The sequence below is a fragment of the Hippoglossus hippoglossus genome, chromosome 4 (assembly GCF_009819705.1).
Source record: "Hippoglossus hippoglossus isolate fHipHip1 chromosome 4, fHipHip1.pri, whole genome shotgun sequence".
NCBI classification, from domain to species: Eukaryota; Metazoa; Chordata; class Actinopteri; order Pleuronectiformes; family Pleuronectidae; genus Hippoglossus; species Hippoglossus hippoglossus.
The window spans coordinates 27559779-27575155 of NC_047154.1; the positions used below are offsets into that span (position 1 = coordinate 27559779).

Consider the following 15377-nt stretch of genomic DNA (forward strand, 5'->3'; position numbering starts at 1 on the left):
TGTTGCAATGAGTTCAAACCAGGACTTTTCATATATATATATATATATATATATATAGATATATAAAGATATATATCTAGTGAGAAAGTTCCTTTTGCATCCAGCTGTTAGTTTTCACACTGATGGTTTTATCTTCCCTGCACATTGTATTTTCAGCCACTGGATGGCGCTCTGTTGTGTTCCTCTCTGTTGATGTGTGAGCAGCTCACTGTGCTTCAGTGGCTGTTTGCATGTGAGTGCATGTGATGCATGTTTATTATCACTGGATGATGTTGAAGTGGTTTTTCCTTCCTTTTGGAAGCTCCGTGTTTCTCCTGCTCAGTTCTTAGATCATGCAACGTCTGTGTGTTGTCTTTTGTTTCATTGTATTTTAATTACACACAAATGTAAATTGAAAACCTGAAACCTGATTGTTAGAAACATTGTGGTGAAATCAACACAGTTACAGTGTTGAACTCTTCTGGTTATTGCTCCACACACGTCTCTTAAACGCGTCGTCTCTGTCGTGGTTCTGTTGACTCACGAGATGAAGAAATCGGACTTTGAGTACAGGACGAGCTTCATCTGGAAAGAACTGAAAAGTGGAAACATCTGGTTAAGGATCTCCAGCCTGAAGCTGTCTGATGCTGGGAGATACCAGTGCAAGAGGCTTTGGAAGAACGGCCCTCGAGACAGCACCACAGTGGAGCTGTTTGTGTGTATGTCCAGTCAAACACATGTTTCTACACTTAGAAAGGCTTTGCTCCGGTTCTATAGAGCAGCGGTCCCCAACCTTTTTTGCGCCACGGACCGGTTGGATGTCAGACAATATTTTCACGGACCGGCCTTTAAGGTGTGGCTAAAGATCAGAGCTGTGATGTTTCTCTTTGTCACCTCAGTGTCACCTGCAGAGTTCAGCTGCTGCAGCTCCACATGTACAAGGACAAGAACATCCTCACACCAGGTAAAGCTGCTTCTATATTCATAAAGAAATGAGTCAAGGAATTCATTTCTGCTTCTTCTTGTGATTTCAGTCGCCTGCTTGACGTCCTGCAGTTTAACTTCCTGCTGCGCTGCTGGAGGAGACATTTTATTTATACAGCTGGTTACTGGAGTCGTCTTATGGAATAAATCTGAGTTACTACTGATTATATAGACTGTATATAAAGACCATAAGTGACTGTATATAAAGATGATCAGTGACTGTATATAAAGAGGATCAGTGACTGTATATAAAGAGGATCAGTGACTGTATATACAGAAGATCAGTGACTGTATATACAGACCATCAGTGACTGTATATAAAGAGGATCAGTGACTGTATATAAAGAAGATCAGTGACTGTATATACAGACCATCAGTGACTGTATATACAGATGATCAGTGACTGTATATAAAGAAGATCAGTGACTGTATATAAAGATGATCAGTGACTGTATATAAAGATGATCAGAGACTGTATATAAAGACCATCAGTGACTGTATATACAGACCATCAGTGACTGTATATAAAGATGATCAGTGACTGTATATAAAGACAATCAGCGTCTGTATATAAAGACCATCAGTGACTGTATATAAAGACCATCAGTGACTGTATATAAAGACCATCAGTGACTGTATATAAAGATGATCAGTGACTGTATATAAAGACAATCAGTGCCTGTATATAAAGAAGATCAGTGACTGTATATAAAGACCATCAGTGACTGTATATAAAGATGATCAGTGACTGTATATAAAGACGATCAGTGACTGTATATAAAGATGATCAGTGACTGTATATAAAGATGATCAGTGACTGTATATAGAGATGATCAGTTTTCACGCAGCATCACTGCCCCGTGTGGTGACAGATGAAACTACAGACAATGATTCGTCGGAGCTTCAGTTTCTCATGTTGCAGAAAGACCGAGTCACCAGCCGCACATTTGATCAGGTGAGCCAGGGGCCCGACCTCAGGTCCAACCTCCGACATGAGCTCAGTTCTGTGGTTTGTCAACCCGACCAGCCGACATCTTTCTGCAGTCCATCCAGATCCTCACAAAACCACCCAGAACCCAGCTGCTCTGCCAGTCGCCACGATTCAACAGCAGCAGCCAACAGCAGTCACCGTCCATCTGCCAACTGAGCCCAGAGCAGGTGTCCCAAACCTGGCGCCCAAAGGCAAAACGCCATCCAGGCCCCGCCCGCTTGATCCATAGACCTCGTGGTAACAACAGCAGCCCGGAACTTTCCTGTCTGTTGTCCCGTTCAGAGACAAATCCACATGTAGACTTCTCCAGGCTCGAGTGCAGACGTCCTGCAGCGTTGCCTCCATCGACCCGGTCTAATCACCATGAAGCTTACGTGAAGCTGTAAAAGATTCAGTCCCGAGTTTATTCAACCAAACTTATCTTTGTACGTGAAGTGAAGGTTTGTGAACCGTTTTTAAAAGTTCCAGAGCAAGCTAAGATAAGTTTACCACTTCTGTCAGTCAAACACTAGGGGGCGGGACTATTTCCCATGTTGGGCCATGGTTTTGTGTGAAACCACACTTCGGCCTACATGTGCCATCAAAGCCTGAAGCAGCATGTCCCTCCAGGACTCAGTCTCCCAGAGGGCATCAACTTCACACAGAGGGGTGGAAACCCCCCCCCAGGGACACAGGTTTCCACTCCCATTGGTCACTCTGGACCCCATGACCTGTGAGGTCACCGGGCCAATATAAGCCAGGTTCTCCAGCTTCTCCTGTCTCTCTTTCTACATTCCCTCCAGGGAGAGAAGGCTGTGGAGCCTCGTCCTGCCTCTTCCTACGATCCTTCCACAGGAGGGAAGGCTGTGGAGCCTCTTCTCCAGCTCACATCTTCTCTTCCCATCCAACTCTTCGAGAGGAGCACAAAGGTGCAGCTTCCAGCTCATCTCACCAAGGAAACCTCCTCGCCCTCCAAGCTCTACCAACGTCCGAGCAGCGACTCGATGTCCTGCTTGCAAACTTCAACCAGCAACTGAGCTACACAACTCAACAGAAACCAGCAAGACGACACAAAACTGCGAACTGCACAGCAACTTCCTTTTTCCCCTTTCTATGGACTGGTAACACAACTGGGCTTAATAATTATACTAGGCTAAGCAAGACTGTTTATTCGATTCTGTGTGATGTTTATAAGTTTGATTTGTGGTGTTGGGATATTTTGGGTACAAGTTATTGAGAAAGTAATGTTAGTCTGTTATGCTCTTCACAGTCTTTCGTTGCATCCAATCTAGTAACTTCCTCTAACTTGGCACACACACAGACACACACACACACACACAGACACACACACACAGACACACACACACACACACAGACACACACACAAACACACAGACACACACACAAACACACAGACACGCGCATAACTCTTCACCTCATTATCTCTACAGGTCGTAAACATTCCAATAGGTGGGGGAGGGTGTTATCTCTTTGGCCAGCGACCATCTTGAAAGCACGCTGACTCACACAGACACACACACATGTATACACACATACCTATCTTTGTTTAGCAATTAGACCGTTAGTAATTTGTGTTTTTATACTTTATTATATTCATAATAAATGTTTTTCTTTCACAAATGTTTTTTCATTAATGTTGCATAAGTGAATTTCGCCAACCTCTACACTGTCAAGAACCCCATATCCTTCAACTTAGCTAACTATCTATATGGTAATTTTCGTTATAGTTATTAATTTAATTGTTAATCAGAGTTCCAAAATTTGTAGTTAGAACCTTTATGAGACTTAATCAATAAATTGGCTATCTTTTCCCTTCCTTTGAAGGGTGGTGCCCCGAGGTAACTTTAATCAATTAAAGTTATTATTTAATATTAATAATAAATATTAATATTTAATATTTTTATTTTGATAACCAAATTTATTGAATGCCGAAAGGCACACCATTTTATGGTATCACGTTTGATGCATTATGGCACAACACCCATCTGGATTATGGAGAAAACACACAGATCATCATCGTTTCACCTTCGAGGTCGATTTTCTGTCGCTGATGGAGGATTTTAACGACTGGTGTAATGTGTCCAGGACTAAAGACACGATAATCCACTTCAGGAAGTAGCCTCCACCGATTCCCTCTGTTTTTATTCATGGTCGAGCTGTTGAAGTTGTCCATCAAATATCTGGGAACAATAATCGACAACAAACTCACATTTGAAGCCGACACTGAAGCTGTTTGATTTCCATCACGGTGGCTCGACAGCAACAGAAACGTATTAAAGTACAAGCAACCTCAGAGTTGGGGTGTGAGTTTCCTGTGAAGAAGGAAACTGAGTCAGAAAACAGAAGTGCACGAACACCTCCCTCTCTCATATTGATAAGAGATGTGTTCCTCTGATTCTCTACCTGTCTTGAAGTGTGTTTGAGTGGCGCTGCTGGATGGGACCATGGGGCACTCTGTGCTCGGTGTGCTGTCGTTATTCTGTGAGTATCACTAACTTTTATTCTATGAATGCAAAGTGTTTATTAGATGTTTGTCCAACCACAGCAACGGCCGCTGAAACTGAAATGTCTTTATCTATGTGCAGAGGTAACCAGCCGCATGTATTCTGTTACACGCACTTAAATAACTTTTATTTGAGACTAAATTGTGATTGTTGGAGAACCGTTAGAAAGTGGAAACTATAATTTCTTTAAATTGATTATTTGATGCCCGACACATGAAAAAAGATAAATTTTATACCTGATTCATTGATTTATTTGCCAAAAGATAATTTGATATAAGAAAAGTTGATTTAGAAACAAGTCAAACATTGTGATGTTCTAATGGGAATTATAGACTTTAAAGTTACTGCTGTGAATATTGTCCCGATGATTATCAGAGAAACAATCATCTGATCCACATGAATTCAAATAAATGGATCAAACACAGTAGATTACTGATATTTTAACTTCTTTTATTCATCGAGTTATTGATTCTCAAGCCATTTCATACTTTTGTACAATTTCTTTGATGGGTAGTTTTAATACTACTGCTCATACTCGCTTTTACAATATAACAGTACTTACTAATAGACTTATTACTAGAGTCTGTACTGTGTTTGATTATTTAGCAGGTTTAATAATGTCTGATGAGATACCAATGTTTCTTTCAGTGCTGAATACACTCCTCTCCTGTGGACACACTGAATGTGAGTCAACTCTTTTTTTATTGCTCTCTATCTTTATTAATATGTATATTTCATCCCATTTTTCTTTGTGTATGTAGTTACTAAGATTAGTGAGTATATGAATGAACTGTAAACTTATAGAACAAACGTCTGGTTGGTATTTCCTCTAACTATGTTCTGTTTGTGCGGGGGGGGTAGATGCTGAGCTGACCAAGTAAAGCACTTCACAATAAATGGGACAGTAGAAACATGAAGCTTATTTTCCACATCGTGTCGACAGCCGGACAAATCCACGTTTCTTCTTCTAAATAAATGCGTCGTTCAGTCTCCGCAGTCAAAACTGAAATACCTGATCTCAGTTCCTTACGTCGACCGTTCACACGGACAGAAAGTCAATCACATCATTCACTCACTTAAGTTGAGCTTTTTGTTTGACATAGACATTATAAAAACAAACCTGTGAGTAGCATGCTTTCATGACTGGCTACGATGAAACAGAACCAATCAGCAGCAATATTAACCAGTTCTCTCTGTTGGTTTTATATTTGTGTTTGAATGTTCAGTGTCCAACAGAAGCTTTGTCGTGCTGCAACACAACTGGACTCAGATATTCAGCGGTGAGACGATCTCTGTCAGGTGTGAGATCCAGGGAGGAGGAGACACCCAGTGGGAATATGAATGGAGGACAACAAGCTCCCACCAACCAGTCACTGGTCCAAACACAGCTCCCACACACAGTGAATACAGGCTGGGCACTGCCTCTGTTTTCCACAGTGGAGAGTACTGGTGTAAGGCCAGAGCGGACTTGTATTCCTCAACAGAGTGGAGTGACGCCTTCCAGCTGAGAGTAACACGTGAGTCCAATCATCTTTCAACACCTCCACCGAGGACGTTACGTCTTCACCTCTTTCTGTTTGTTTTTCTTGGCAGGATGACGTAAAAACTACTAAACCAATTTCCGCCCAATCCCCAGATAGCATCTGGGTGTGGACCTAAACTGGTCCACATGTAAACCAGCTAATGTGGCCCAAATACCTGAAAACAAACCTGGGTCTTATTGGCACACATCAGGTGCTGTAGGCAAAGTGTGATCTGGATGTGGACCTCAAGTGGTCCATGAATGGTGAACATGGCTCAAACAGCACATAACAGATCGGGGCCACCTTTGGCCCTTTTGGTGACACACGGTATTGCGACGGCTTATCTGTGGCCCGGCTCTGGCAAACAGCAGTGGACTGCCCAAGTGCCATCGTTCCATGAGGTGTGTGGGCTGGATGACAGTGTGACAGTGTGGGCCACATCTGGGCCCAAAGCATTCAGCTGTGTGGGGATCAGTGAACCTTTTACATGTTGAGATTCATCATTAGACCTTTTCTGTCTTATATATTTTACGATCAGAACTTTGTCCTCTACTGAGTGAAATTCTGCTTCATACGCTTTAATCTTTTCTCCCCATTTAATTTGTCTTTCATTTTCTCTCACGCACTTTGAAAGCCAATAAACCCAGGCCCAGGCTGACTGCCGATAACACAACCATCACAGGAAAGGGAAGCGCAGCACTGATCTGCTCTGTGGATAACGCCGCTGAGTGGAGATACGACTGGTTCAGAAGAACTTCAGCCTCCTCTGCAGCTCAGATCCTAAGATATAATGAAACAGATGATGAAATCAGCATCTCAGAGGAAGGCATCTACAACTGCAGAGGAAGGAGAGGAGACACAACTGTCTTCACAGAGGACAGCAACCTAGTCACAATAGAGAACAGAGGTAAGAGTCAGTTTAGAAATCCAAAGACTAGTTACCTCCGCTGTGGAGGTTATATTTTGTCCCTGTACGTTTCTTTCTTTATTTGTTTGTCAGCAGGATTACGCAAAAACTACTGGATGGATTTCCACGAAACTTGGGACAGAACCAATGAAATTTAGATGGAATCCAAACATCCAGACTTTCTTTAACACGATGTAACTTTTACTGAGCAACAGCGCCCTCTGCAGCCACACGTGCTATTTTTTAATAACTTCAGAGTGTTTTTAACTGATCTCAGTTCAGCTTCACTCTTCAACTGCAGCTGGTTGTGACAGTTGAAGCTGACTCTCTGTCAGTTCTTCTCACAGGAGATGGAACCCACTCAGCAGAGTCACAGAGAACAGACGTTCAGGGAGTGAAGGAGGAAACTTTCTCCATATTAAGGCAGAGAATCATTACATTAACTTGGAAGCTGCTGTTTTAAGGTTAAACAGTTGCATAGTGTTTTGCTTTAAGATTGTGTGATTCCTTTTTGATTATTTTCCCTGATGAAAAGATGAGAGGACTGGTATCTGTAAAGTTTGGTGGAGGTATGAGCTGTACTGAGTTCATTCTACTTTCTACTGTTCTGTGTTTCTATTTGTGATCAGTTTCCCACAAGGCGTCTGTGGCCCTGCAGCCTGACTGGTCTCTGATATTCAGCGGTGAGATGATCACTGTCCGGTGTGAGGTCCCTGCAGATGGACTGACTGAGTGGGAGTATGAATGGACCAAACCCAACTCAACTATGGTTCCAACACACAATGGATACAGGATTGTCAAAGCGTCCTCGTCCGACAGTGGAAGCTACAGGTGTTTGGCTAAAGACAAGAAGAACTTGACTTCCACAACCGAGTGGAGCGATGTCATCACATTGACAGTTTCTGGTGAGAAAGACTGAGTTTTGAGAAACTGGCAAATGTCTCCTTCAATTTATGTTCATATGCGCTGATAAAAAATAGTATACAACAAAAAAGTAACGAGGGATGCACCGATTCCAAAGCTGAACATCTTACCGATATTCATCTCGTTGTTGCGATCAGCCTATTGGCGAGTAAGATGACGTTCACTGATGTTTAGATGTTATTCTCATCTGGGAGGAAACAATTGCTGTTCAGAATCCAAACCAAAATATCCTGGATACAAACGATCTGGGACCGAGGTCCTGCCGATACACGACCAATCGTGAGTCAGCCTCAGCCGTCAGTCAAGATGTTTCACCCTGTTTTTATAACGTCAAAAACTAATGATGTGGCAAACAGGTGGTATAACCTAAAGTGGTCCATGTGGTGAATGTGGTCCAAATAGATCAGAACGAATCTGGGCCACGTTTGGCACCTTTGGTTAATGTACGGTACGGCTGTGGCTAACTTGTGGCTCTGATATGGCAACAGGTGGTATAATCTGGGCCAAAGCTTTCTGTACTTTTGCTTTTACTGCTGTTTAAGTTTGTACGACTGCAGAAGACTAAAGGAGATACATGTTCTACTCATTTCATTCAACTCACATGAAATGGACTAAATGCCAAAGTGTTTTTAACATTAACAGAAAGACCAGCGGCTAACCTGCGTGCTGACCACAGAGCCTTTCCAGTAGGGGGCAGTGTGCTCCTGACCTGCTCCGTGGGCCCTTCATCACCTGGCTGGAATTATTATTGGTACAGAGGTGAGAAAACCTCGGAGCCCCTGACGGATGAGGATTTCAAGTCAGATGGACAAAGTGCTAGTGCCTCACGTGAAGGACAGTACTGGTGCAGAGGAGGAAGAGGAGATCCAGTTTACTACACCGAGTACAGTCACTCAGTCAGGATTCATGAAATTGGTGAGTGCGGAGAAAATCCATTCTGCGTTCATGACTGTTTGTTGAGATTACGTAAAGGTTGATGCTGATACAAGCTGTTATTCTATCTTTACTGGTGAATATGAATAGTCCACAACAGAGCTGCTGTGACTCTTCAACCCAACTGGCCGAACAGATACAGAGGAGAAACCGTCACACTGAGGTGTGAGATCCAGGGAGGAGACTCTGAGTGGGAGTATGAATGGACAGCAACCAGCTCACATGCACCTCCCAACACAAAGGAATTCAGGATCAGTGTGGGGTCACATGTGAGCGACAGTTACTGGTGTCAGGGCCGACTGAAAGGTGCACGGCAGAATTCAACAGGATGGAGTGTTCCCCTCACGTTGGACCTGTCTAATGGTGAGTCAAGTCATATTTAGTATTAAAAATATAGGTGTTTCAGTTTAAATATTACAAAGTTTATATCTGTTAAATACACATGTACAAAAGAGAAGCCAAAATATCCCGGATACCAGCCATCTTGCACTTTTCAGGTCATTTAGAGCCAGAGTCTGTGAAATCCTGATGGAGGTGTGGAGCGGGGGTATCGAGGTCCCGCCCATACATGTGCTCGACCAATCGCAAGTCAGAGTCAGCTGTCAGTCAGGATGTTTCACTGTTTTTATAGCATCAAATAACTAATTAAAACCAAACTGATCAGAAACATGAACACGTGAACAAACTAAAATGAAAGAAACCATGGTTGACATATACTGCAGGCAGCCACCAGGGGGCGATTGTTATAGTTTGGCTTCACTTTTGGGGGCAGTCATGTCGATGGCTGAATGTGTAGCATCCAGAAATTGCATTGGTTCCAAAATGAACATCTCTAGACAAACATGAAGACGTGTTTTTGTTCTGACGATGTTCCGTTTCAGCGACTGCACCACGACCTGTCGTCACTGTGTCTCCGTCATGGCTGACTCCTGGAGCCTCAGTGACTCTCACCTGTGGGGTTCCACATCCGGCTGCAGGATGGAGGTTCTACTGGTACAGAGTTTACCGGATTAGTTTGAGTCAAGTCCCCAGATGTCCACAGTCATTTCCATATAGGATGAGTCGTATGCACATTCCTGACAAGTACAGTTATAAGCTGCTCCCAGGAAGCAACGGAGGGACTGAACAAAACTCCTCCGTCATCAGAGGCCAGACGGAGTCAGCAGGTTATGCATGTCGAGCTGGAAGAGGAGACCCCGTGTTTTACACTAAGTTCAGTAAGCCAAAGTGGGTCTGGTCTGGAGGTGAGTTTGTTTCTTTCTCTTGAAGCAGATGTTGTCTCTTCAGTCGGTCAGTTACTTGGGGAACATTACTTTGGCTGGTTCCTCCAGGTGATTCACTTTTAGAGGTGATAGGTCAAAGGTCAAGACAAATACAGGGTTAGAGAGACAATCTAAAGTTTATATTGATCAGAGAATCATTCCCCAAAATCTAATGTCACATGAAATGATTTTTTTGTGTGCATCCTATAGGACTGACCTGAAGTTGATATTATTTATGATCTTATGCTCGGACTGACATCATCATGATGTCACTGTGATGTCAACAAACGATGTCGTCCTTCTGACGTTTCCCCTGTAAAATTATGCATAAATGACACCTTTAATCTGGAAACATTACAAATGTATTCTCGTAATATTATGACCTTATTCCCAAAAACAAGACTGTGACTGAGATGGAGTCTCTGCTGATGGCTTCACGTTTTAATGCTCGACAAATTTAAACCATTAGTTGATGTCTCACACTTCATGTCACGTTTTTCAGATTCCTATTCGTCAGTGTCTCTCACAGTGAGTCCGGACTCAGTGCAGCACTTCAGAGATGACCTTACCCTTCTGACCTGTGAGGGAAACTCTGATAAGTGGAGATTGTTGATGTTTACTAGAGACCAAGTACGATTGTCAGAGTGCAGCCGTCAGGAGACAATCCCAAAGATCACATGGCCCATGTTTGATCTTCCTTCTGGAGTTTACTGGTGTGAATCTGGATCAGGAGAGCTCAGCAACGCAGTCAACATCACTGCAGGTTGTAGTTTTTCATTGAATCTATTCACACTGTGCATGTTTCCAACATCCCATAATGTGATTTAAAGGTAGAGTAACTGAAAGTGGGGAGCACTGCCTCCCTTCACTGCTCCTTCAGGAGCTGCACCCCCCACATTTACCAAGGTGCATCACCTCAAACATGATCTGTGGATGAAATTCACCCTCTTTATTTACACAAACCACACGTTCAACGACCAGAATCAGCTGCGAGAGTGTGTCCGTCTGCCGTTAAACAAGCAGACATCACGTAACTGTGTGGACGCCACAGCCCACAGCGCCATCCGGAGGCTGTTTCCCTCTCTTTACTCAAGAGGGGGGTCTCTTGGTTTGAGAGCAGGACGTATTGATGTCACTTTCAGATTTTGTGATGCTCTCACTCAAAACCCTGCTCTCACACTCAACTCTACCCTGCTTGAGCTCAGACGTCCTGCTCTTGAAGCCAGGGCTGTGTATTTAAACCAGATGTTTTTCCAGCGCACACACAACGTACAGCTCACGGACGTGAGGAGCAGAATTTGACAAAAAGTGCATTGAATGACTTTGGCTCCACTTTAACATCTAATATTTAGACTCATGCTGTTTATATACGAGCTGAATTATCAGGTTGTTCACATTGTTGATGGTTTTTTAACTGTTTACAGTTGAAGGTCCTGTTATCCTGGAGAGCCCTGCCCATCCTGTGACTGAGGGACAGTCCGTTACTCTCAGCTGCTCATGGTTCGGAGAAAACCTCTATTCCAACATCTCTTTCTACAAAAATGGTGAACTCCTCCGAAGGGATGTCAGAGGGAAACTGGAAATCTCAGCTGTGTCAAAGTCAGATGAAGGTTTCTACAAGTGTGAACGTTCAGGAGTCTTCTCACCGGAGAGTTGGATGTCAGTAAAATGTGAGTGTGATCAATATGAGGTAGAAAAGGAGTCTCCAGGTTGAGAAGTAGATTAAATACTTTTCTACTCAGTATTTTCACTGAGACGGCTTCTAACCACCAGGTCCACTTGGTCAATACACTTATAAAACTTTTCCACATATTTTTACAGCTGGAAACTTTTTTTACACATATACAAAGTATTTCTACAACTACAAACCTTTTTTGCACATATTAAAATATTTCCTAAAGTACAAAACTTATTCACACAGTTATTTTTTTTCACGTCATGGATCTGCCTTTGCTCCTCACTGCTCCTCGTCTGATCCCGTTAATCCTGCAGCACCTCCCTCTGCGTCTCCTGTGGCGCTGGTCGTTGGGCTGGTTGGTGGCATCACACTGATTCTCCTCCTCTCGCTGCTGCTGTTGTGTTGGTGCAGGAATTCAAAGAGTGAGAGCTGCTCTTGTTCATTTCATTTAAATCAAACTTATTCCAAACTCTTTTGGTTTGAGAGCAGGATTTATTGATGTCACTTTCAGATTTTGTGATGCTCTCACTCAAAACCCTGCTCTCACACTCAACTCTACCCTGCTTGAGCTCAGACGTCCTGCTCTTGAAGCCAGGGCTGTGTATTTAAACCAGATGTTTTTCCAGCGCACACACATCGTACAGCTCACGGACGTGAGGAGCAGAATTTGACAAAAAGTGCATTGAATGACTTTGGCTCCACTTTAACATCTAATATTTAGACTCATGCTGTTTATATACGAGCTGAATTATCAGGTTGTTCACATTGTTGATGGTTTTTTAACTGTTTACAGTTGAAGGTCCTGTTATCCTGGAGAGCCCTGCTCGTCCTGTGACTGAGGGACAGTCCGTTACTCTCAGCTGCTCATGGTTCGGAGAAAACCTCTATTCCAACATCTCTTTCTACAAAAATGGTGAACTCCTCCGAAGGGATGTCAGAGGGAAATTGGAAATCTCAGCTGTGTCAAAGTCAGATGAAGGTTTCTACAAGTGTGAACATTCAGGAGTCTTCTCACGGAAGAGTTGGATGTCAGTAAAATGTGAGTGTGATCAATATGAGGTAGAAAAGGAGTCTCCAGGTTGAGAAGTAGATTCAAAACTTTTCTACTCAGTATTTTCACTGAGACGGCTTCTAACCACCAGGTCCACTTGGTCAATACACTTATAAAACTTGTCCACATATTTTTACACCTGGAAACTTTTTTTTTTACACATATACAAAGTATTTCTACAACTACAAACCTTTTTTGCACATATTAAAATATAATTTTTTTTCACGTCAAAATATCTGCTGAAGATTTGGTTCTATATTTTTCCCCGTCATGGATCTGCCTTTGCTCCTCACTGCTCCTCGTCTGATCCCGTTAATCCTGCAGCACCTCCCTCTGCGTCTCCTGTGGCGCTGGTCATTGGGCTGGTTGGTGGCATCACACTGATTCTCCTCCTCTCGCTGCTGCTGTTGTGTTGGTGCAGGAATTCAAAGAGTGAGAGCTGCTCTTGTTCATTTCATTTAAATCAAACTTATTCCAAACTATTGTCACGATAGTCATGGAGCAGAGGTTGAAAAATAAAATCATGTAACGTGATCATTATCGTCTTTTTCACAGATCTGTGTTGTGACAGGTTGGTTCCACTCTCTCTTGTTTCATCTTCAACAAAACAGCAATACTTTACTTTTTCTTTTTCATTCACTTCTGATTGTTTGACTGTTTCAGGCTCAGCCAGTCTCTGAGAACCAATCAGAGCTCAGACCCACCTGTCCACCCCGATGAAAACCAACTGCAAGTGTCCTCGTCTCTTCTCCACGGTCAGCCTTCCTTCTCCGACTGAATGCCTTCACAGCTATTTCTAAGTTGTTGCTTTAAGAAGAACCTAGTCACAAAGTTTCCAATTACATTTCATGTTGATTTGATTTTGTATTGACTCGTAGGTGACAACTGCATCTATGAATCAATCAGAGGAGACACGGAGGAAGGTACAGTATAAAATGTGCCTCCTGCAGAGAAGTCCTGAATGAAAACCTTCTGATTTCAGGTGGACGGGCAGATGAGTACAGAAATGTCCAACACGATGTCATGACATCAACACACACGTGGTTTTCCAACATCTCGTTTTAGTTACATGGTCCAAAGACAGACATTTGGACTTTTCAGTTGAGTCTGAAGCAGAGTTACAGGTGGAAAGGTTCCTCAGACCCGGCTCCAGACCAGTGCACCAGAATGTAGTCAGACCCAGATCAAACTGAACCAGGGATCGGTTTTGCTGCGCCCATTTAATGTTTGAACAACAAGGACGTTCATCTGCATTGGAACACGTGTGGAGCACCTGAAGCTGGTGATGCTGGTTGTGATAGAGATATTAGAGTGGCAACGAGATCAACTAAATGAATAAAACAGGTTCTCAACCTTCTCAAGTGGTTTTCTGTCTTCACAGGAACCCGAGGTGATCCAGAGGAGAGGTCTGACTACGTTAATGAAAATCCACATTCAGCTTCAGGTACAAATATTAACAACTGGCTGTTCAGCTTCTGGCTCATGTGCATTTGAAATAAACCTCAACTGAAACTCCATCACATCATTATTAAATAGTTCTTGTACGATAAGTATGCAGTTCAGTTGGTGTCTCAAATTTCAAATCCTTTGTGTAAAACTATGAACGGCCTTGATCATGTTGTAGGGTTGAAGTATCAAGTGTGTATTTTAGAAATTTGCAGTTATTGTCACTTTGTTTCAGGAGCACTATGAATGGTGCATCCTCCAGAAAACAAGAACATGAAAACCAACATTCATCCTCAAACACCTTCACATATTAGACTCACCAGTTTTGTAACAGCTCATTGGAAAGAACGACATGATCTGGATTGAATTTCAGGATCAATGAAGAAAGAAATGCTGTGATATTTGCTTTTGTGTTTACGTTCAATATTTCAATTGGCTGATATGGGCCTTTTAAGATATGCGCCGATATGAAAAGGTTTATTTTACAGGATAAACAATGTGCATTATGATTATATTTTACATTGAACATTTTTTTGTCTTAATTCAAGTTCTATATATTCTGTCGTATTTGTGTTTTCTTTCAATTTATCTTTATTTCTTTAAAAAATATTGTTTTACTTCAGCTTTATTGCCAATTTTATATATAAGTGATAGTTGTTTACTGCTTGATATCGGTATCGGCATCGGCCCCTAAAAAAAGCTTATTCTGTATATTAAGAATCATGGAGCAGAGGTTGAAAAATAAAATCATGTAACGTGATCATTATCGTCTTTTTCACAGATCTGTGTTGTGACAGGTTGGTTCCACTCTCTCTTGTTTCATCTTCAACAAAACAGCAATACTTTACTTTTTCTTTTTCATTCACTTCTGATTGTTTGACTGTTTCAGGCTCAGCCAGTCTCTGAGAACCAATCAGAGCTCAGACCCAACTGTCCACCCCGATGAAATCCAACTGCAAGTGTACTCGTCTCTTCTCCACGGTCAGCCTTCCTTCTCCTACTGAATGCCTTCACAGCTATTTCTAAGTTGTTGCTTTAAGAAGAACCTAGTCACAAAGTTTCCAATTACATTTCATGTTGATTTGATTTTTTATTGACTCGTAGGTGACAACTGCATCTATGAACCAATCAGACGAGACACGGAGGAAGGTACAGTATAAAATGTGCCTCCTGCAGAGAAGTCCTGAATGAAAAA

At 42.5% G+C, this 15377-nt stretch overlaps 1 protein-coding gene across 1 annotated transcript; it reads left to right on the forward strand.

Annotated features, from left to right (window-relative positions):
• Positions 1–5641: 5641 nt before the first annotated feature.
• On the forward strand, positions 5642–14853 carry LOC117760599 (the record flags this gene model as incomplete). Its single annotated transcript, XM_034583723.1, has 14 exons — positions 5642–5975; positions 6616–6888; positions 7518–7793; positions 8437–8727; positions 8836–9108; positions 9627–9989; positions 10510–10770; positions 11432–11677; positions 11988–12107; positions 13292–13307; positions 13400–13491; positions 13615–13659; positions 14118–14180; positions 14418–14853. Coding segments are annotated over 14 exons (2664 nt in total), but the record flags the coding sequence as incomplete, so codon positions are not given.
• Positions 14854–15377: the final 524 nt, after the last annotated feature.